General features: G+C 44.2%; 1 protein-coding gene across 2 annotated transcripts in view; it reads left to right on the top strand.

Annotated features, from left to right (window-relative positions):
• LOC142488437 (uncharacterized) overlaps window positions 1-15,631 on the top strand; it is a 156,325-nt gene extending 140,694 nt beyond the window's left edge. For both annotated transcript variants that reach the window (XM_075588952.1, XM_075588951.1), the window contains one exon: window positions 12,803-15,631. In XM_075588952.1, coding sequence (XP_075445067.1) covers window positions 12,803-14,481 — 1,679 coding nt within the window. In that variant the 3' untranslated portion in view covers window positions 14,482-15,631. The remainder of the gene's footprint in view (window positions 1-12,802) is intronic.
• Window positions 15,632-18,693: the final 3,062 nt, after the last annotated feature.

Raw genomic sequence — 18,693 nt, 5'->3', positions numbered from 1 at the left:
CGATTATCTTCCGAGTGTTGTCTGAGGCTTTGCCTGCCGCGACAAATCCTACTTGGTCAATATTTATTAATCTCGGTAAGATGGGGTTTAACCTATTTGCAAGTATTTTGCTATATAATTTAAGGTCACAGTTGAGAAGGGAGATTGGGTGGTAGCTTCCACATTGCATCGGTCCCTGCCTTCCTTATGTGTAATAGCCAGGCTGGCCAGGGACATTGATGGGGGGATTTGGTTCCCTTCCATAAAGTGGTTGAATGTTTTTAAGAGATGCGTGGATAGTGTGGGCAGAAATCTCTTGTAATAGACATTGGTGAAACCGTCAGGGCCAGGAGACTTAGTGATTTTTAGTGACTTGACCGCCTCTTCCAGTTCCTCTTTTGAGATCTCAGCATTGAGAACTGTGTTCTCCTCCTCCGTTAATGTGGGGAGTTGAAATTTGTCTAAATATTGCGCTATTAGTTCAGATGCTATCGGTTCAGGACGGCCATTTTTAGATCTTAGATTATAGAGTTCAGTATAGAATTTTGTAAATTCAGCTGCTATTTTGCTGTCACTACAGTATGTTGTATCTCACCAGACCTGCTCTTGATCGCCATAATTTTGGATCTTTTTTGTACCCCTCTCAATTTGCTGGCCAAGAGTCTATGTGCCTTGTTACCCTTGTCATAGTATTGTTGGTTGGTCCATTTGAGGGCCTTTTCTACATCCTCCAGCTGGATTTGTCTAAGTTTTGTTCTGGCTGTTATCAATGTTTTGTACACAGTTGTGGGTTTCCGCCCCTCCTCCCCCCGGTTGTCTCAGCTTCTCGAAGCGATGCCACGATCCATGGGAGGGGGGACTCCCGGTTTGTCACCAGTGCCCAGCTTGTTCGTTAACGGGTCGTAGGACCCCGAGTCACATGGAACTCGCCGACTCTTAAAGCTACAGAGGACTGGAGCCTCGGTCGCTGAGCCGCCCGCTACCAGGGGCAGCCAGGCCGCTCTGGTCGGACTAGGTGACTCAAGTTATAAGTTATAGTTCATGTTCCGGAGTGTGTAAGTAGAATGTTAAGCTGTTATATTTCAAATGCCGCCCCATTCCCCCTCCCTACCCAGCCACACACCCCCCCCCCCCTCCTCCACGCTTACCCCCTATCATGCACTCCCCCCCCCTACAATCTGAGATCAGTGCGCAGAGGGACTGATAATGATGCGCTCACTGACTGCTAGAATGTTTAAAACCCATTAATATTGCAAGATTGCACATTGAAATGTATACTGAAAGGTCTGAAATGTGACTTTGGCCTACCCACCCTCCCCCTCCCCCCCCCCTCCAACTTACCCCTCCCTTTCCCCTTTCACACCCCTTTTAACAAGGCTGCCTATAATACCACCCATATGTCACACTAGCGGAAAAATCACTCAGATGAATCTATTATGCAAGGGAAGGTCACCAACAGCGCAGAATTGCACACTATATGTATGATAAAAGATTTGAAATGTTTGAAATGTGATTTTGGCATACCCTCCCCCCCTCTCCCTCCCCTCCTCCCTCTCCCTCCCCCCCTTCCCCTCCCTCTCCCTCCCCCTTCCTCTCCCTCCCCCCCCCTTCCTCCCCCTCCTCCCTCTTCCCCCCCTCCCTCTCCCTCCCCCCCTTCTCTCTCCCCCCCCTTCTCTCCCCTCTCCCCTCCCTTCCCTTTTTCCAACCTACCCCTTCCCCCTCCATCCCTCCCCTTCCCATTTCATACCCCTGCTAGCAAGCCTGCCTATAACTCCACCTATATGGTACATTAGCGGAAAAAGCACTCAGATGAAACTATTACGCAAGGGAAGGTTGAAGATATTTTCACTGGTTGTCAAATTGTTTAAAACACATCAACAGCGATTGTACATCCTTAGATATTGATCCTACAAAATAAGCTGAAGGATGAGTGGGACATTTTCGCCGGGGTTCCCTGGCATGTGTGCTCTATGTGCTAACTCCAAAGCTACTCCTAGAGCATCAAGGTCTTGCACTCCGCTATTCCTCCCCACCCGCCCCACCCGTGGTCTACGATACTGGAGCATAGGAAAAGCGCTTCGTTTCAACTACTATAGGGTCTCTGCCCGCCCCTCTGTACCTGTTGTCGTTACCGGACATACCTCCTAAGGGCCTTAAGCCCACGAAGCCGGTTGTTAGTGAAACCGGTTTTAAGTTTTTAAGGTCACAAACAGACCTTTTCTCTTCTCTTCTTTTCCCCCTACTGGTACTGTCCCAGAGGGTTCTCTCCCATCCTTCACCTCCCCCCCCTCCCCAGGGATCTCCTGAACCCCCTCCTTCCCCGCCCAGGCATACTCGACCTACACACCGCCTCAAAAAAAAAAAAAAAAGAAGACAAATAGATTCCATGGCTAGCCAATCTGCGATTAAATTGGTATCACTTAATGTAAAAGGCCTCCAAAATAATAGGAAAAGAAGATTAGCTCTTCAAGAAATGAAGAGGTCTGGAGGAGACAATATTTTCCTTCAGGAGACGCACTTTACATCTCAAGATCCGCCCAAAACATTTCAAAATGCATTTCCCTTGGGGTTTTATTCCTCGTTTAGTAGTAAAACAAAGGGGAGTTGCGATTTTAATCCGCCAAGGAACCCCATTCAATCTAACAAAAACAATAGTAGATCCAGAGGGTAGATTTCTTGTGGTGCACGGAACACTTTCAGGCACGGCGATCGCTTTGGTCAACCTATACGCCCCAAATGAAAACCAGACAGTATTCCTGAAAAAAGTATTAGAGGACCTAGACCCAGAGTATCTGTCCCCTATGATAGTAGGGGGGACCTGAATATGGTCCTAAACCCAACAGAGGACAAATCATTTGCCCCAGGCCGACCACACACGCCCCAGTCTCTGAGTAAAGGGAAGAGATTCAGAGAAATTCTTAAGGAATTTTCCCTAATGGACATATGGAGAACCCAGCACCGAGGCCAGAGAGACTTCACATTCTTCTCGGTACCTCACCAGACCTATTAACGTATCGATTATTTCTTAGGGTCCAGGAATGTGCTAGAGGCTTCCACGAGCTCAGATATAGGACCGACAACCTGGTCAGACCATGCACCTATCACTTTAACCCTAACGGTCCCCTTCGTAAAAACTTTTTCCTACAACTGGAAACTAAATGATACATTATTAAACTGCCCAGAGGTGGAGATGAAGATCAAAAAAGCCCTTAAGGAGTACTTTATTAACAACTGTGGCACAGTCTCATCGCCCGCTATACTATGGGAAGCCCATAAGGCAGCAATCGGAGGTAATTTTATCTCAATTGCCTCCCATAAGAAGAAAATTAAGATAAAAATAGTAAAAGACCTGACAGAGAAAATAACTAATTTGGAACAGCAACATAAAACTAATCTGTCTAAAAGAATCTATAAAGCTCTGACCGCCACCAGAAATGAGCTAAAAAACATCCAATTGGAAAGTGTGGAAAAAGCCCTCAAGTGGACAAACCAAAGGTATTACGACAAGGGTAACAAGGCCGATAGACTTTTAGCCACTAAATTAAGAGGCATACAAAAACGATCCCAGATCACGGCGATCAGGAGTGGGTCTGGTGAGGTACTGTACAATGAGAAGAAAATAGCGGACGAATTTACGAAATTCTACACCAAACTTTATAATTTGAAGACTCAGAAGGGGGCCTCAGAGTCGGCAAGGACTGAAGCAATCTCTAGCTACCTAGCTGACTGTGATCTCCCCAGACTGACAGAGGAAGAAAATTCCCACCTCAATTCCAAAATCACTAAAGAAGAATTGATATCCGCGGTGAAGTCCTCCAAAATAGCCAAAGCACCAGGCCCGGACGGCTTCTCCAATGCCTATTATAAAAGGTTTCTTCCAATCTTGACTAAACACCTGCTAGATCTGTTCAATTCATTCCTGGAAGGGAACCCTATCCCCGCGTCAATGTCCTTAGCAAACCTGGCCATTATCCACAAAGAAGGGAAAGACCCGACACAATGTGAGAGCTACAGACCCATCTCGCTCCTAAATAATGACCTGAAATTATATAGCAAAATCTTGGCGAATAGGCTGAACCCTATCCTGCCAAGATTAATACACATTGACCAAGTAGGGTTTATCTCAGGGCGTCAGGCCTCAGATAATACCCGAAAGATCTTTGACATTATTGAGCATGTCCATCTTACAAAATCCAAGGCAATGTTACTACGCTTAGATGCAGAGAAGGCATTTGATAGAATTGATTGGCTTTTCCTTACCAAAACGTTGGAGAAATTCGGTTTCAAAGATACATATTTAGAAGGAGTCCAAGCACTGTACCAGAACCCATCAGCAATTGTTAGATTACCAGGAGGGAATTCAGAGAGATTCCAAATAAGAAATGGTACAAGACAGGGGTGCCCCTTGTCCCCCCCCTCTTTGCTCTCACCATAGAACCTCTGGCGGCTAAAATTCGAAACAACATAAATATCCAGGGCATAGAGATTGGAAAAACAAATTACAAAATTTCCCTATTCGCTGATGATATTATCCTGACGCTAACTAAGCCCCAAACTTCCCTTCCTAACCTCCAAAGGGAACTCGAGGGCTTTGGGGGTATATCGGGATACAAAATCAACAGTGATAAATCTGAGGCCCTAAATCTCAGTCTCACAGAGCCAGAAGTGAAACTAATTAAAATAAATTTTGCGTATAAATGGAGCCCTTCATACATCAAATACCTGGGTGTGAATGTATCAAGGGATTACCAGTCACTATATCAATATAACTACCCAGCTCTCTTTGACAAAATCAAAAAGGATTTGAGCAAATGGGAAGACTATCAGATATCATGGATCGGAAGGATGATATCTTTAAAAATGAACATACTTCTGCGATTACTATACTTTTTTCAAACCCTCCCGGTCCATGTCCCCGGCTCAGAGCTCAAAAACATCCAAAACAGGATGTTCCATTTCATTTGGCAAGGCAAAAGACCCAGAGTAGCCCGCTCAGTCCTATTGTCACCACGGGGGAGAGGGGGCATGGGGGTCCCGGACATCCAGAAATATTACCAGACGGCTCAGTTAAAACAAGCAGTGCTATGGAATGCGGACCCGACCCAAAGATGCTGGCTCCAAATAGAAACACACTATGCTAAAATGCCTTCTCTGCCAGCATGCCTATGGAGTATGGAAAGAGGAGATATGCCACCGCAAAAATTTAAGTTAAGAACGGCAAGACATACGTGGGAAGTCTGGCTAAAAACTAAGCTCAAATATAGGCTCTCCTCCACTGGCTCACAATTTACGCCAATATTCGATAATCCCAAATTCCCCCCGGGCTGTGCATCTAAACAGTTCGACCAATTAAAGTCAAAAGGGATAAAGACATTGATGAACATACTGAGTCTAGGAAACCTCTTAAGCTACCGAGACCTAAAAGCAAAATATAAGATCCCGGATTTGGATGCGTTTAAGTACCTCCAAATAAGACACTTTGCCCAAAAAATTTCCCCAAGCCCGGAGTTCCCCTTTCCCACTAGATTCGAGAGATTATGCAAGCCTGACTCAGACCAAAGGGGACTTATCTCCAAGATTTACTCGGAAATGGAAACAGGGGAAGGGCCTCCTAAACATGATTATATGCTTAAATGGGCTGCTGACCTGAATATAACTATAGAGGAGGAAGATTGGGAAGAAATTTGGTAAGCGGCCTCTGGGACATCTATATGCACCACCACAAAGGAAAACATTTATAAGATACTCTTCTATTGGTATCTCACGCCAGTGAGATTAAAACAAATCTACCCTCTGGCATCGGATCTGTGTTGGAGAGGCTGTGGTCAAAGGGGAGACATGGCCCATATATGGTGGACATGTCCAGAAATTAAGAAATACTGGACTACGGTCCAAAATTTAATAAAAGAGGTCACAGGCCTCGAGCTACCTATTGAGCCACTGACCTACCTACTGGCCAGACCAACTGAGGAAATTGGTCGACCAACTAGGAAATTAATCTCCTTTATTCTCAAGCGGCGAGATGTGAAGTAGCGTCCTCCTGGAAGAAGGTAGCCCCCCCCCACTAAGGGAATGATTAAAAAAAGAATTAACGAAGTGATGCTTATGGAAAAGCTCACAGCCTACCTAAAGCAAAAAACTAAACCATTTGACAGGGTTTGGGAACCCTGGGTGACACTATAGGGAAGGATCCACCCCCCCCCCCCCTCCGGTCGAAGGAGGAATCCTCCCGCGGAAGACTATCAGCCCTAATATCTGGGAGGCAGGCCGCCCAGGAGAAAATACACCTCCTCTCCTCCCCCTCCCCCCCCCCCCCCCTCCCACGTTCTTTGACATCTTTCCCCCCACTTTGGAACTAACTAAGCTTCCCCCTCTCTGGGAAGCGCTCCTTTTGGGCAACCTGCTTTGCCCTTATTCCTCAAAAACTTGAAAAGGGTGTAATGTATTGGGATGTAAACAATGATACTTGCATAATATGTAACTGTTTATTTACCCAATAAAAATGTTTGGGGGAAAAAAAACAAAAAAAAACATCAACAGCGCAGAGCTGCACATTATATGTATGACACGAGGTCTGAAATGTTTGAAATGTGACTGAGGCCCCCCTCCCCCCCCTTCCTCCCTCCCTCCTTCCCTCCCCTCTTTCCCCCTCACCCCCACCCCCCTTTCCACCTCCCTCCCCCCTTTCCACCTCCCCTCCTAAAGGGATCCATTAAACAAGGTAGTTTACTAGTAGCTATGCACATCCTCTGCCCCGGAGAGTGCTACCAGAGTTAGTTAGAACTGCTGAACTAACCAATGGATCAAATATGATCATTCCAGAAGCCAGGTTGCCATACTTAGCTCCTAATGCAAATATTGCCCCACTGGTGAATAATGATTCCTACATTACACGCCCCGCAGTAGAAACAGTAGTAGAACAAGGGCTCCAGATACCCCACTCCCGTCCCAACCCCCCCACGCCTACCTAACCCCAGTCCCCCCCTCCCTGACTAAGAGACTCTGTTAAAGAAACTAGACGGTAACATACGAGAAAGGGGAAAGAGTGTTAAGTAAATTTAGTAGAGGGTCTGGACCCTTCTGACGTCCAACGGCTGACGAGGCCGGAATCACCCCTGAAGGGCCCTTTAGCCCAAATGCCGGTCGCCCTTAGGACTGGCAATATTTTGTTAAGGTCTATGGTAGACCTCATTACTACTTTTCTTTATCTGCTGACCCTGTCCCAGCAGATCTTTGCTTCACCCTCCTCTATTCCCGCCCACACCCCTGCTCCTTGGCCCAAAATATCTGCCCTGAACAAAAAGGCACCCACCCTCCATGTTTGCTGAAACATAAACTAGGCTCGGGCCTACCGGATCACGACCTCTCCAGTGGGAAAGGAGAGGCCGTACGGTTCTATCTAAAAAAAAAGTCCAAATGGCTAGCCCAACCATGATTAAGTTAACCTCCCTCAACGTAAAAGGCCTCCAGAATAACAGAAAAAGGAGATTGGCCCTCCAAGACATGAAAATGTCAGGGGGAGACATCGTATTCCTACAGGAGACCCACTTCACATCCCAAGACCCTCCAAATGTATTTAAAAAAGTGTTCCCAATGTGTTTTTTCGCATCATTCAGTAGTAAGAAAAGGGGAGTGGCTATCCTAATCAGACAAGGCACCCCATTCAATCACGTCAAAACAACAGCGGACCCAGAGGGTAGATTTCTAGTGGTATATGGCTCCCTAGCGGGCTCAGCAATCGCTCTGATTAATGTGTACGCCCCAAACGAGAACCAAACGGAATTTCTACAAACTGTCCTCGAGGGCGTCGACCCAGGATATCTGTCATCGATGATAGTGGGAGGAGACCTAAACATGGTCTTAAACCCCACCGAGGACAGATCGACCACAATGGGACCTCCTCGTACAACCCACTCCCAGATCATAGGGAAAAGGTTCAGAGGAATTCTGAGCGAGTTCTCACTGGTAGACGTGTGGAGATCCCAGCATCAGGGCCAGAGAGACTATACTTTTTACTCAGCACCTCACCAGACTTACTCTCGAATAGACCACTTTTTGGCCACTAAAAAGGTGTTGGCGGCAACTATCAGCTCTGACATAGGACCAATTACATGGTCTGACCATGCCCGATCACCCTGTCTTTATCAACCCCCTTTGAAAAAACAACAAATTACTCGTGGAGGTTAAATGACTCATTACTCAACCATCCTGAGATAGAAAGGGAGATCAGATCCGCTCTTAGGGATTACTTCTTTTTTCACTCAGGATCCGTCTCCTCCCCAGCAATCCTATGGGAAGCCCATAAGGCAACCATTAGAGGGAAATTCATTTCCATCACGTCCCACAGGAAAAAAGCCCGCCAAAAGCTAATCAAGGAGCTCACAGATAACATCAAAACGATAGAGCAAACCCATAAAACTAACCCCTCAAAAAGAGTATGCTAATCTTTTTATGGGTCTCTGGGAATCCACATTTATTTTTGGTGATTCTAATCCTTTTCGGCATAATATTATTTTTTACAAGCGTTATATTGATGACCTGATTATGATTTGGGAAGGGGATTCACATTCACTGGACACTTTCATTAATACTCTTAATTCCTTATGTTGAATCTTAACTTTACTTATGAACACCATACTAATTATTTAGATATCACTTTATTTATTGACGTTACAGGAGAAATCCATACTGACATTTATAGGAAACAAAATTCCAGGAATACCTTTCTTAAAGCGGATAGCAATTAACCTCGGATCACTCATCCGGGGTATACCCAAGGGCCAATTCCTCCGCCTAAGGCGGCTTTGCTCTAACGAGGATTCTTTTCATCAACAGGCCACCGAATTGGCAAACATATTTTCTGTCAGGGGCTGCAGAACAGGGATATAGAGGAGTCTTACATGAATGCCAAACTCTGTACTCATGCTGAGTTACTGTCTTATGGTTCAGCTGGTTCTAGGCAGGGGGTTTAAATCAAGGAGAGACCAGGGCACTCCCGAAGGATCCAATCCGTTGTTTATTACACGGCATAGATCCAATCCACTCAATCATCCAGAAACATTGGGAAGTGCTCTCCTTGGAGGAAGACCTTAGAGCCTATTGAACAAGGACCAAAATTTGCATTTAGAAAGGCTAAATCCTTGGCAAACTCTTTCGCCTAGTTTATTTACCTCCAGGTCAGACCGTGTTCATGAATCAAATTTAATACATGTTTATTTATTTTTTTCAAATGTGGTAAATGTTGTATTTGTTGCTATGCCAATCCTATCAATTCTATTGATATTCTACACCGTAAGAAAACACACACAATTCCAGTTTTTATTCATTGTAGAGGGGATTGAATCTATACCTGTCCCTACACGAGGGGATTGAATCTATACCTGTTCCTACACGAGGGGATTGAATCTATACCTGTCACTATACGAGGAGATTGAATCTATACCTGTTCCTACACGTGGGGATTGAATCTATACCTGTTCCTACACGAGGTGATTGAATCTATACCTGTAACTACACGCGGGGATTGAATCTATACCTGTTCCTACACGAGGGGATTGAATCTATACCTGTTCCTACACGAGGGGATTGAATCTATACCTGTTCCTACACGAGGGGATTGAATCCATACCTGTTCCTACACGAGGGGATTGAATGTATACCTGTTCCTACATGAGGGGGTGATAGAATTAAACAGCTTAATCAGCGTGAGATGTTTTGGACCCACTCACTTAATACTCTATCCCCTTTTGGGATTAATACAGAATGGGACCTAAAACATTTTCTCTAATCTTTATTATTCCTTTGCCCATTCTCAGGTTATATAATACTGTGTGTGTTTCATATACATTTGTTTCTATCATTGAGATACATATGTGTCTCTCTAGTCACATTTGATGAGTAGTATTGTATCCTTAATATGGCAATTTTCTCAGTGTGGTTTATTTATTTACATCTTATTCATTATGTACAGTTAGGTCCGGATAATAATTGGACACAGACACCATTTTCATAATTTTAGCTCTGTACGCCACCACAATGGATTTTAAATGAAACAACCGAGATGCAATAGAAGTGCAGACTTTCAGCTTTAATTCAAGGGGTTGAACAAAAATATCGTATGAAACGTTTAGGAATTGCAACCATTTTCATACACAGTCCCCTTATTTCAGGGGCTCAAATGTAATTTGACAAATTAACAAAATCATAAATAAAATCTTCATTTTTAATACTTAGTCAAGAATCCTTTGCATGCAATGACTGTTTGAAGTCTGGAACGCATGGACATCACAAAATGCTGGGTTTCCTCCTTTGTGATGCTTTGCCAGGGCTTTACTGCAGCTGTCTTCAGTTGTTGTTTGTTCGTGTGTCTTTCTGCCTTAAGTTTTGTCTTCAGCAAGTGAAATGCATGCTCGATCCGGTTGAGATCAGGTGATTGACTCGGCCATTACAGAATATTCCACTTCTTTGCCTTTAAAAACTCCTGGGTTCTTTCGCAGTATGTTTTGGGTCATTGTACATCTGTAAAATGAAGCGCTGTCCAATCAACTTCGCTGAATTTGGCTGAATCTGAGCAGACAATATATCCCTATACACTTCAGAATTCATCCGGCTGCTTCTGTCTTCTGTCACATCATCAGTAAACACTAGTGACCCAGTGCCATTGTAAGCCGTGCATGCCCATGCCATCACAATGCCTCCACCGTGTTTTACAGATGATGTGGTATGCTTCGGATCATGAGCCGTTCCATGCCTTCTCCATACTATTTTCTTCCCATCATTCTGGTACAGGTTGATCTTAGTTTCATCTGTCCAAAGAATGCTGTTCCAGAACTGGGCTGGCTTTTTGAGATATTGTTTGGCAAAGACTAATCTGGCCTTTCTATTCTTTAGGCTTATGAATGGTTTGCACCTTGTGGTGAACCCTCTGTATTTGCTCTCGTTAAGTCTTCTCTTTATGGTAGACTTGGATAATGATATGCCTAGCTCCTGGAGAGAGTTCTTCACTTGGCTGGATGTTGTGAAGGGGTTTTCTTTACCATGGAAAGGATCCTACGATCATCCACCACTGTTGTCTTCCGTGTTGCAGAGCTCACCAGTGCGTTCTTTTCTTCTCAGAATATACCAAACTGTTGATTTGGCCACTCCTAATGTTCCTGCTATCGCTCTGATGGATTTTTTTTTTTGCAGCCTAAGGATGCCCATTTTCACTTGCATTGAAAGCTCCTTTGACCGCATGTTGTGGGTTCACAGCAACAGCTTCCAAATGCGAATGCCATACCTGGAATCAACTCCAGACCTTTTACCTGCTTAATTGATGATGAAATAACGAAGGAATAGCCCACACCTGTCCATGAAACAGCTTTTGAGTCAATTGTCCAATTACTTTTGGTCCCTTGAAAAAGAGGGGGCTACATATTAAAGAGATGTAATTCCTAAACCCTTCCTCCAATTTGGATGTGAACACCCTCAAATTAAAGCTGATATACTGCACTTTAAGCCCATATTCATTATTTAACTGTAACTTGAATTTCTTTTCGTACACAGCCGAAATAATAAAACTTGTATCAGTGTCCAATTATTTCCGGACCTAACTGTATATTCCCTTTATCAAGATTCAAATTGTTCTTTGCCTTGGTAGTTGAGGTTACATTTATTATATTTATATTATTTGGTGTTAGTTAATTTAATTTAAATTTTATTCTCTCCACATCCTATCCACTTTTAAATTTGATGCTTTTTCATTTAATTTTTATTGTCCTTATGAGTCTATTTAAGTTTATTGTTATTGTATTCTTTATTGTGTCCTTTTGCTGGATTTCTCCCCCACAGTTATACTGCCTTCTTTCCGTGGTTACATTTTCCCCGGACTGTTTTGTTCCCATGAGAAGTTTTTACCTGGGATACAGGTAGGCAGTGTTTCCGGCGGGGAGCGCCTATAACGTGACACTCTCTAGATTCAGGAAACCACTCTGTGATAAAGCGCCCATGGCGAGAAACGCGTTGGAGGTTTCTCTTTTTTAACTTAAGCTGGGTGTCTCAATAAATCTTTTATTTATTCTACTTTTGCCTCCAGTTCTTCTTTTCTGCAGTGCTCCTTTTTTTCTTTGTTTTGAATGTGAGAGGAGAAGGAAAGAGAGGAGTCAAATATTACACCAAGGCCGCGTGCTTGGGAAATTATATGCATAGTATTTGTGACTGAAAAAAAATGACACAAAATGGAGCAGTTTAGTTTGTGGGTCTTATGGCAGAAGATTACATGGGCAGTGTAGTCGCTGCATCACTTAGATTGTAAGCTCTCCAGGGCAGGGATTTCCATTCCTATTATCTGATTTTGTTTGTTGCACTTATTGTTTTATAATTCCCTGTACTGTATTGTTTCTGCTGTAAATCGCTGAGTACACTGCGGGCCTTATATAAATAAAGACATACATACATGGGCATCTACAGTATCTTTACACTATAGGTTGCTGTCTGGTTTAGTTGATATTATTAATGCACTAATATGATAGACCAGGAGTTCCTTAACTTTACTTCTCATGGACATTTTCAATGTTAATTATTTGGAGGATGCGCATGTATCCTTAAATAATGAATACAGTAATAAATACAAATTATATATGTATCAATGAGCTACAAATACATTTCAGGCCTTCGGGACCACCACCAAAGTCATTAGGGGCCACTGGATGTCCATGTGCTACAAGTTTAAAACCCTAGGTGATGAGAATATTTTGTTAATTAAGTATTGGTGAAATAAATTCTTCAGCATTTTGATTTACAGATTGAAAACATTTGTTCTGTCTTTTTTGTTTACTTCTGTTAGAGAACGGCCTGAATGAGGAACAGAACTTGAGCTCTGATACATCCAGAAGCTGTCTGACTCCTCACAGCCCAGAAGTGCCAAAAAACAATGATTCCTGCCACATTTTAGCCACGTGCAAGGAACCAGTGCCACATGATGTTGAATTTACAGACCTTGTACAGCACACAGCAGAGACGGACTCTAAATATGGGTCCAGCAAAAGGTATGCGAGAGATCTGAGAAGAAGCCGCGGTGCTCAGCCTTCTCTCTGTCAGTGTGGCAAAAGCTTCTCACTGGACAGGGACCTGCTCACACACCTTTGTGTCCCCGCTAGAGAGCAAACCTTTACATATACAGATGGTGGGAGCAGTTTCTCACTGAAGGGGAAACTTCTTCCACACCAGATGATTCAGACAGCAGTGACTCCTTTTACTTGTACAGTGTGTGGGAAACAGTTAAGTACTAAGAGGACCCTCCTCATTCACCAGAGGGTTCATACAGGGGAGAAACCATTCACATGTGCAGAGTGTAGTAAAAGCTTTTCTCAGATGAGAGATCTCCGCATCCATGAGCGGATTCATTCAGGGGAGAAACCATTCACATGTACAGAGTGTGGGAAACAATTCACAGTTAAGCAGAGTCTCCTCATGCACCAGATGATTCATACAGGAAAGAAACCATTCACATGTTCAGAATGTGGGAAAAGCTTTTATCGGAAGACACATCTCCTCATCCATGAGCGGATTCATACAGGGGAGAAACCATTCACATGTACAGAGTGTGGGAAACAATTCAGTATTAAGAAAAACCTCTTCAGACACCAGATGACTCATACAGGAGAGAAACCATTCACATGTACAGAGTGTGGGAAACAATTCACAGTTAAGCAGAGTCTCCTCATACACCAGATGATTCATACAGGAAAGAAACCATTCACATGTTCAGAATGTGGGAAAAGCTTTTCTCGGAAGACACATCTCCTCATCCATGAGCGGATTCATACAGGGGAGAAACCATTCACATGTACAGAGTGTGGGAAACAATTCACAGTTAAGCAGAATCTCCTCGTACACCATATGACTCATACAGGAGAGAAACCATTCACATGTACACAGTGTAGTAAAAGCTTTTCTCAGAAGACTGATCTCCTCATCCATGAGCGGATTCATACAGGAGTGAAACCATTCAAATGTGCAGAGTGTAGTAAAAGCTTTTCTCAGAAGACGGAGCTCCTCAAACATGAGCGGATTCATACAGGGGAGAAACCATTCACATGTACAGAGTGTGGGAAACAATTCACAGTTAAGCAGCATCTCCTCAGACACCAGAGGATACATACAGGGGAGAAACCATTCACATGTACACAGTGTGGTAAAAGCTTTTCTCAGAAGACTGATCTCCTCAAACATGAGCGGATTCATACAGGGGAAAAACCATTCACATGTTCAGAATGTGGGAAACAATTCAGTACAAAGAGCTACCTCCTCGGGCACCATATAACTCATACAGGAGAGAAACCATTTACATGTACACAGTGTAGTAAAAGCTTTTCTCAGAAGAGAGATCTCCTCATCCATGAGCGGATTCATACAGGAGTGAAACCATTCACACGTGCAGAGTGTAGTAAAAGCTTTTCTCAGAAGACGGAGCTCCTCAAACATGAGCGGATTCATACAGGGGAGAAACCCTTCACATGTTAAGAGCAACCTCCTCAGACACCAGAGGATTATACAGGAGAGAAATGATTCACATGTGCAGAGTGTGGGAAAAGTTTTTCTCAAATGAGCCACCTCACACACCACAGGATTCATACACGGGAGAAACCATTTCCATGTAGATAGTGTTGGGAAAGCTTTTGAAAGAGGATCAGCCTCCTTACACACATGAGGATTCAGGCATGAGATAAAATATGTGATTGTTCACAGTAGGGTTGGGCAATATAACAGTTGCATAGTAATACTGCAGTAATAAAAATGGACGGTAATGCAATACTTGCCATTACTTCTTACCATGGCATTCCTATCAGCAGCTGCAGAGTGGGGTTGGGTCTGGCAGAGAGGCGTGGGGGTGGGGACTGTGTCAGAGAGAGGACAGAGTGTAAAAACAGTGGAGTGGGAGGAGTCTGGGAGCTCCGTGACTTTCACATGCTGCAGCTATAAGGAATCCTCCTGCTGGTAATCTCACCCCTCCATATTAACCACTTCCCCTCTGTCATGACTCAACCCCTTTCTCTCCTCCCCCTGTATTTCTCTCAGCTCTCAACTGTGCCTCCTGGCCCCCTCCTTCCGCATGCCCATTAACCCACTCCTCCCCATGCCCTATTTATGTGTACAGGAGAAGGGGGGTCGAGGGGGTAATTGTAAAATTTCTTACCGTGCACCCCAAAACTGGAACAACCTACCGGAGACTCTCGCATCCACCACCAGTTTAAGTTCTTTCAAAACTAAGGCTGTCGCACATTTTAATCTGGTCTGTACCTGTTACATACGCCTATAATATATATTATCTCTAACTCTGCATGCAATGTCTTGTATATAATGTATACCCTGTTCACTTATGTAACTGTATTTGTAACCATGTATTATTTGTCATCTTAACTCTGCCCAGGACATACACGAAAAGAGAGGTAACTCTCAATGTATTACTTCCTGGTAAAACATTTTATAAATAAATAAAATAGTGAAGAAAGGGGTCTTTAGTGTGGGTGTAGTTAGTGTAACATTTTCATTGAAACATTTGTTATTCTTAAAATTAAAATATACTAAAATGTATTTGCTTTTTAACATTTTATTAAGAATGAAATTGATTTGTATAAGAAATATGTTTCACAATAAATGACCTTGAACATTTTGAGGACTTTTGCTTTTTTGCTTTCTATTGGGTGTTAATATATTGCTGAAAATTGTTTAATACTCTTATGGTGGGAAGTATTTTTGTTATTGTGTAACCCTAGTTCAGGGTGTTGGAAACAATTCAGTACAAAGTGTGACCTCCTGTCACACCCAAGTATTTACAGTGGAGAAACCATTTGCTTGTTCAGTGTGGGAAACAATTCAATGTTAAGGGTCATCTCTTCAGAAACCAACAAATTCATGCAGGGAGAGGCCTTTCACATGGACAGAGTATAGGAAAAACTGTTCTTGGATGAATGACCTCTCACACCACATGATTCTCACAGGGGAAATAATGTGCTTGTTCAGAGTGTGGTAAACCATTTTATACAAAGTGGGACCTCTTGTTACACCAGTAGATTTACACAAGGGAGCAACGTTTTAATTGTACAGAATTTGGGAAACATTTCAGCACTGAGAGGCACCTCAACACACACCAGACAATTCATAAAAGGGGATTACATCATAATCAGTTCCGTAATAGGAGGACAGTCCTCAGGCACCAGAGCATTTACACAGGGGAGAAACCTTTCCCATGTGCAGAGTGTATACAATGTTTCTCAGTAAGAAAACCTTGTCACTCAAATGCTTACACAGGGTAAGTATCTATGGCTTTATTTACATAGTGCCATTAGTGTACATAGCGCTTCACAGCACTAACACACATGATAATCATAAATAACAAATAAAACAATGGGAAGAGGTGCTTCAGACATAAAAGTAACATTTAGGGAAAGGAGACCCTGCTCCAAAGAGCTTACAATATAATTGGTTGATAGGAAGAACATACAGAGACAGTAGGAGGGGCGTTCTGGTAAGTGTACAGATAGAGAAAACAGATACGTGCGCACTAAAATATATACTTAATACAAAGTGTTAATTGTGATGTCAATTTAAATCAAAAAACACCCCACCATGTGGAAAAGGTAAATAAATATATACCAATGTAGATGAGCATCTGCTGCTGTGTAAAGGGTAGCCCAAGACCCTAGAATCTAGTAACAAAAAAACAAACAAAGCGCACAACACATCGTGAAAAATGTAATAAACTATGTTTATATATAAGGTGTTTCAAGGTTATGCGTACATCAAGGTAGATTTAATCAAGCATAGAGCCACAGAGTGGCAGTTACCAGCGTCTGCAACCAGGAACCACCAGAGCTTCACTCTCCTTTCCACCTACAGGTAGGTGAAATACCGGATAATTGATGACTCTGCCACAGTCTCAATGTCCTGTAAATAGCGTCAATACGCTTAGTGGGTCCTGGGGAGTAGTTGTCCTTTGCTCGCAAGTAGTACACAGGTTCCTCTGCAGACCTAACTGTGTTTCCCGATCAGTCAGGCAGCGTTACGGCGTGGTTCCGCGGGCCCTTCTGTGACGTCATAGCGCCCGCTCTGCTTTGAGTAACAGCGTCTGCCAGTACTGATTCAGACCTCACTTAGCAACCACAGAGGCAGGCAACAGCGCGGCACATGCGCAGAAGAGGAAATCAACTCGGTGTTCAGCAAACCGTTTGACAACAATAAAATACACCTTGGAACATGAATAATAAAAATATAGGTTGAATGGTATCTCTCCTACGCGGCGTTTCGTAGCTCAAAGGCCACTTCTTCAGGGAATAAAACACATGATATCTGTATCAGAGTTTTTACCATTCAAAACCATATGATTGGTTAACAACTTAATAGTATCAACGAATCACTATGCACCATGCTAATGCAGCACAGCTGCAAAATCAGAGCTGCCTAAAAATAAAAAACATTTAATTTCTAATACTTAAAAAGCTGCATAAAACACAATACTAAAATAAACCATAAAAATAACAAATGGCAAAGATTTAGATTAATTCTGAAAGAAAGAAACAAGAATTAGTTCCGAAGCAGACATTAATTATTTAGATGACAGAATCAATACAGGGACCATATATCCACATCCTCATTTAACCCTTTAGGGGTGTGGGATTCTAATTTGTAAATCCAGAATGTTTCTTGGATAGAGAGATTCTTGATTCTATCACCACCTCTCCTCCCTAAGGGGACAGTGTGTAAACCCTTAAATCTAAGGGAAGATGGGTCTTTTTTATGCTGTACAGCAGGCATGTCAAACTCGCGGCCCACACCGAGTATCTGTGCGGCCCACCCAATGTGTCCCGGTTACGGCGGCGGTGAGGAGGAAGCGGCAGCTGGTAAGTATTCTGTGTGAGTGAATGCTGCCAGGTGATTGGAGGAAGGGCCGCATGGGTTTGAATGAAGGAGGCGGGACTTAGAATGCCGGCCGGGATGCAGGGGATTGGTCGCAGGCAGGTCAGAGGAAGCCGGGGGCGGGGCTTCCGCTTTGTGCAGAGCACACGGTGAGTGTGTCTCTGCCTTCCCGCTCCTCTGCCTGCTGAGCGATGTCCCCCGCTGGGCGGGCAGCCACAGGGACCGAGGTAGAGGCGCTGACCCCCCTTGCCGCTGACCCCCCCTTGGCGCTCACCCCCTTTGGCGCTCACCCCCCTTGCCGCTCATCCCCTTTCTGCGCCCCCCCCCCCTTGTCCCTTGGCGCTCCCTTTGCCCCCGGTCTGCATGTTGCTGAAGATGGGCATGGGGGCGGGCAGTGGTGGTGCGCGATCGCGAGGCCCAAAAAGCAGGCCTTTCTTCTGTCCCCCCCCCCCCCCCAATCCATCCGTCCGTCGCTGTTCTTCACTTTGTGTGTGTGTGGAGGGGGGGGGGAACGGGGGGGAGGGGGGAGTGTGTGTGTATGTGTGAGGGGGAGTGTGTGTGTATGGGGGGGAGGGAGTGTGTGTGTATGTGTGAGGGGGAGTGTGTGGGGGGGGGGAGTGTGTGGGGGGGGGGGGGGAGTGTGTGGGGGGGAGGGAGTGTGTGTGTATGTGGGGGGAGTGTGTATGGGGGGGAGTGTGTCTGTGTGTATGGGAGGGAGTGTGTGTATGTGGGGGGGGAGTGTGTGATGTGGGGGGGGGAGTGTGTGTATGTGGGGGGGAGTGTGTGTATGTGGGGGGGGAGTGTGTGTATGTGGGGGGG

Source organism: Ascaphus truei, chromosome 2 (assembly GCF_040206685.1).
Source record: "Ascaphus truei isolate aAscTru1 chromosome 2, aAscTru1.hap1, whole genome shotgun sequence".
Classification (NCBI taxonomy): domain Eukaryota; kingdom Metazoa; phylum Chordata; class Amphibia; order Anura; family Ascaphidae; genus Ascaphus; species Ascaphus truei.
This window is presented reverse-complemented; position numbering and strand designations above follow the sequence as displayed.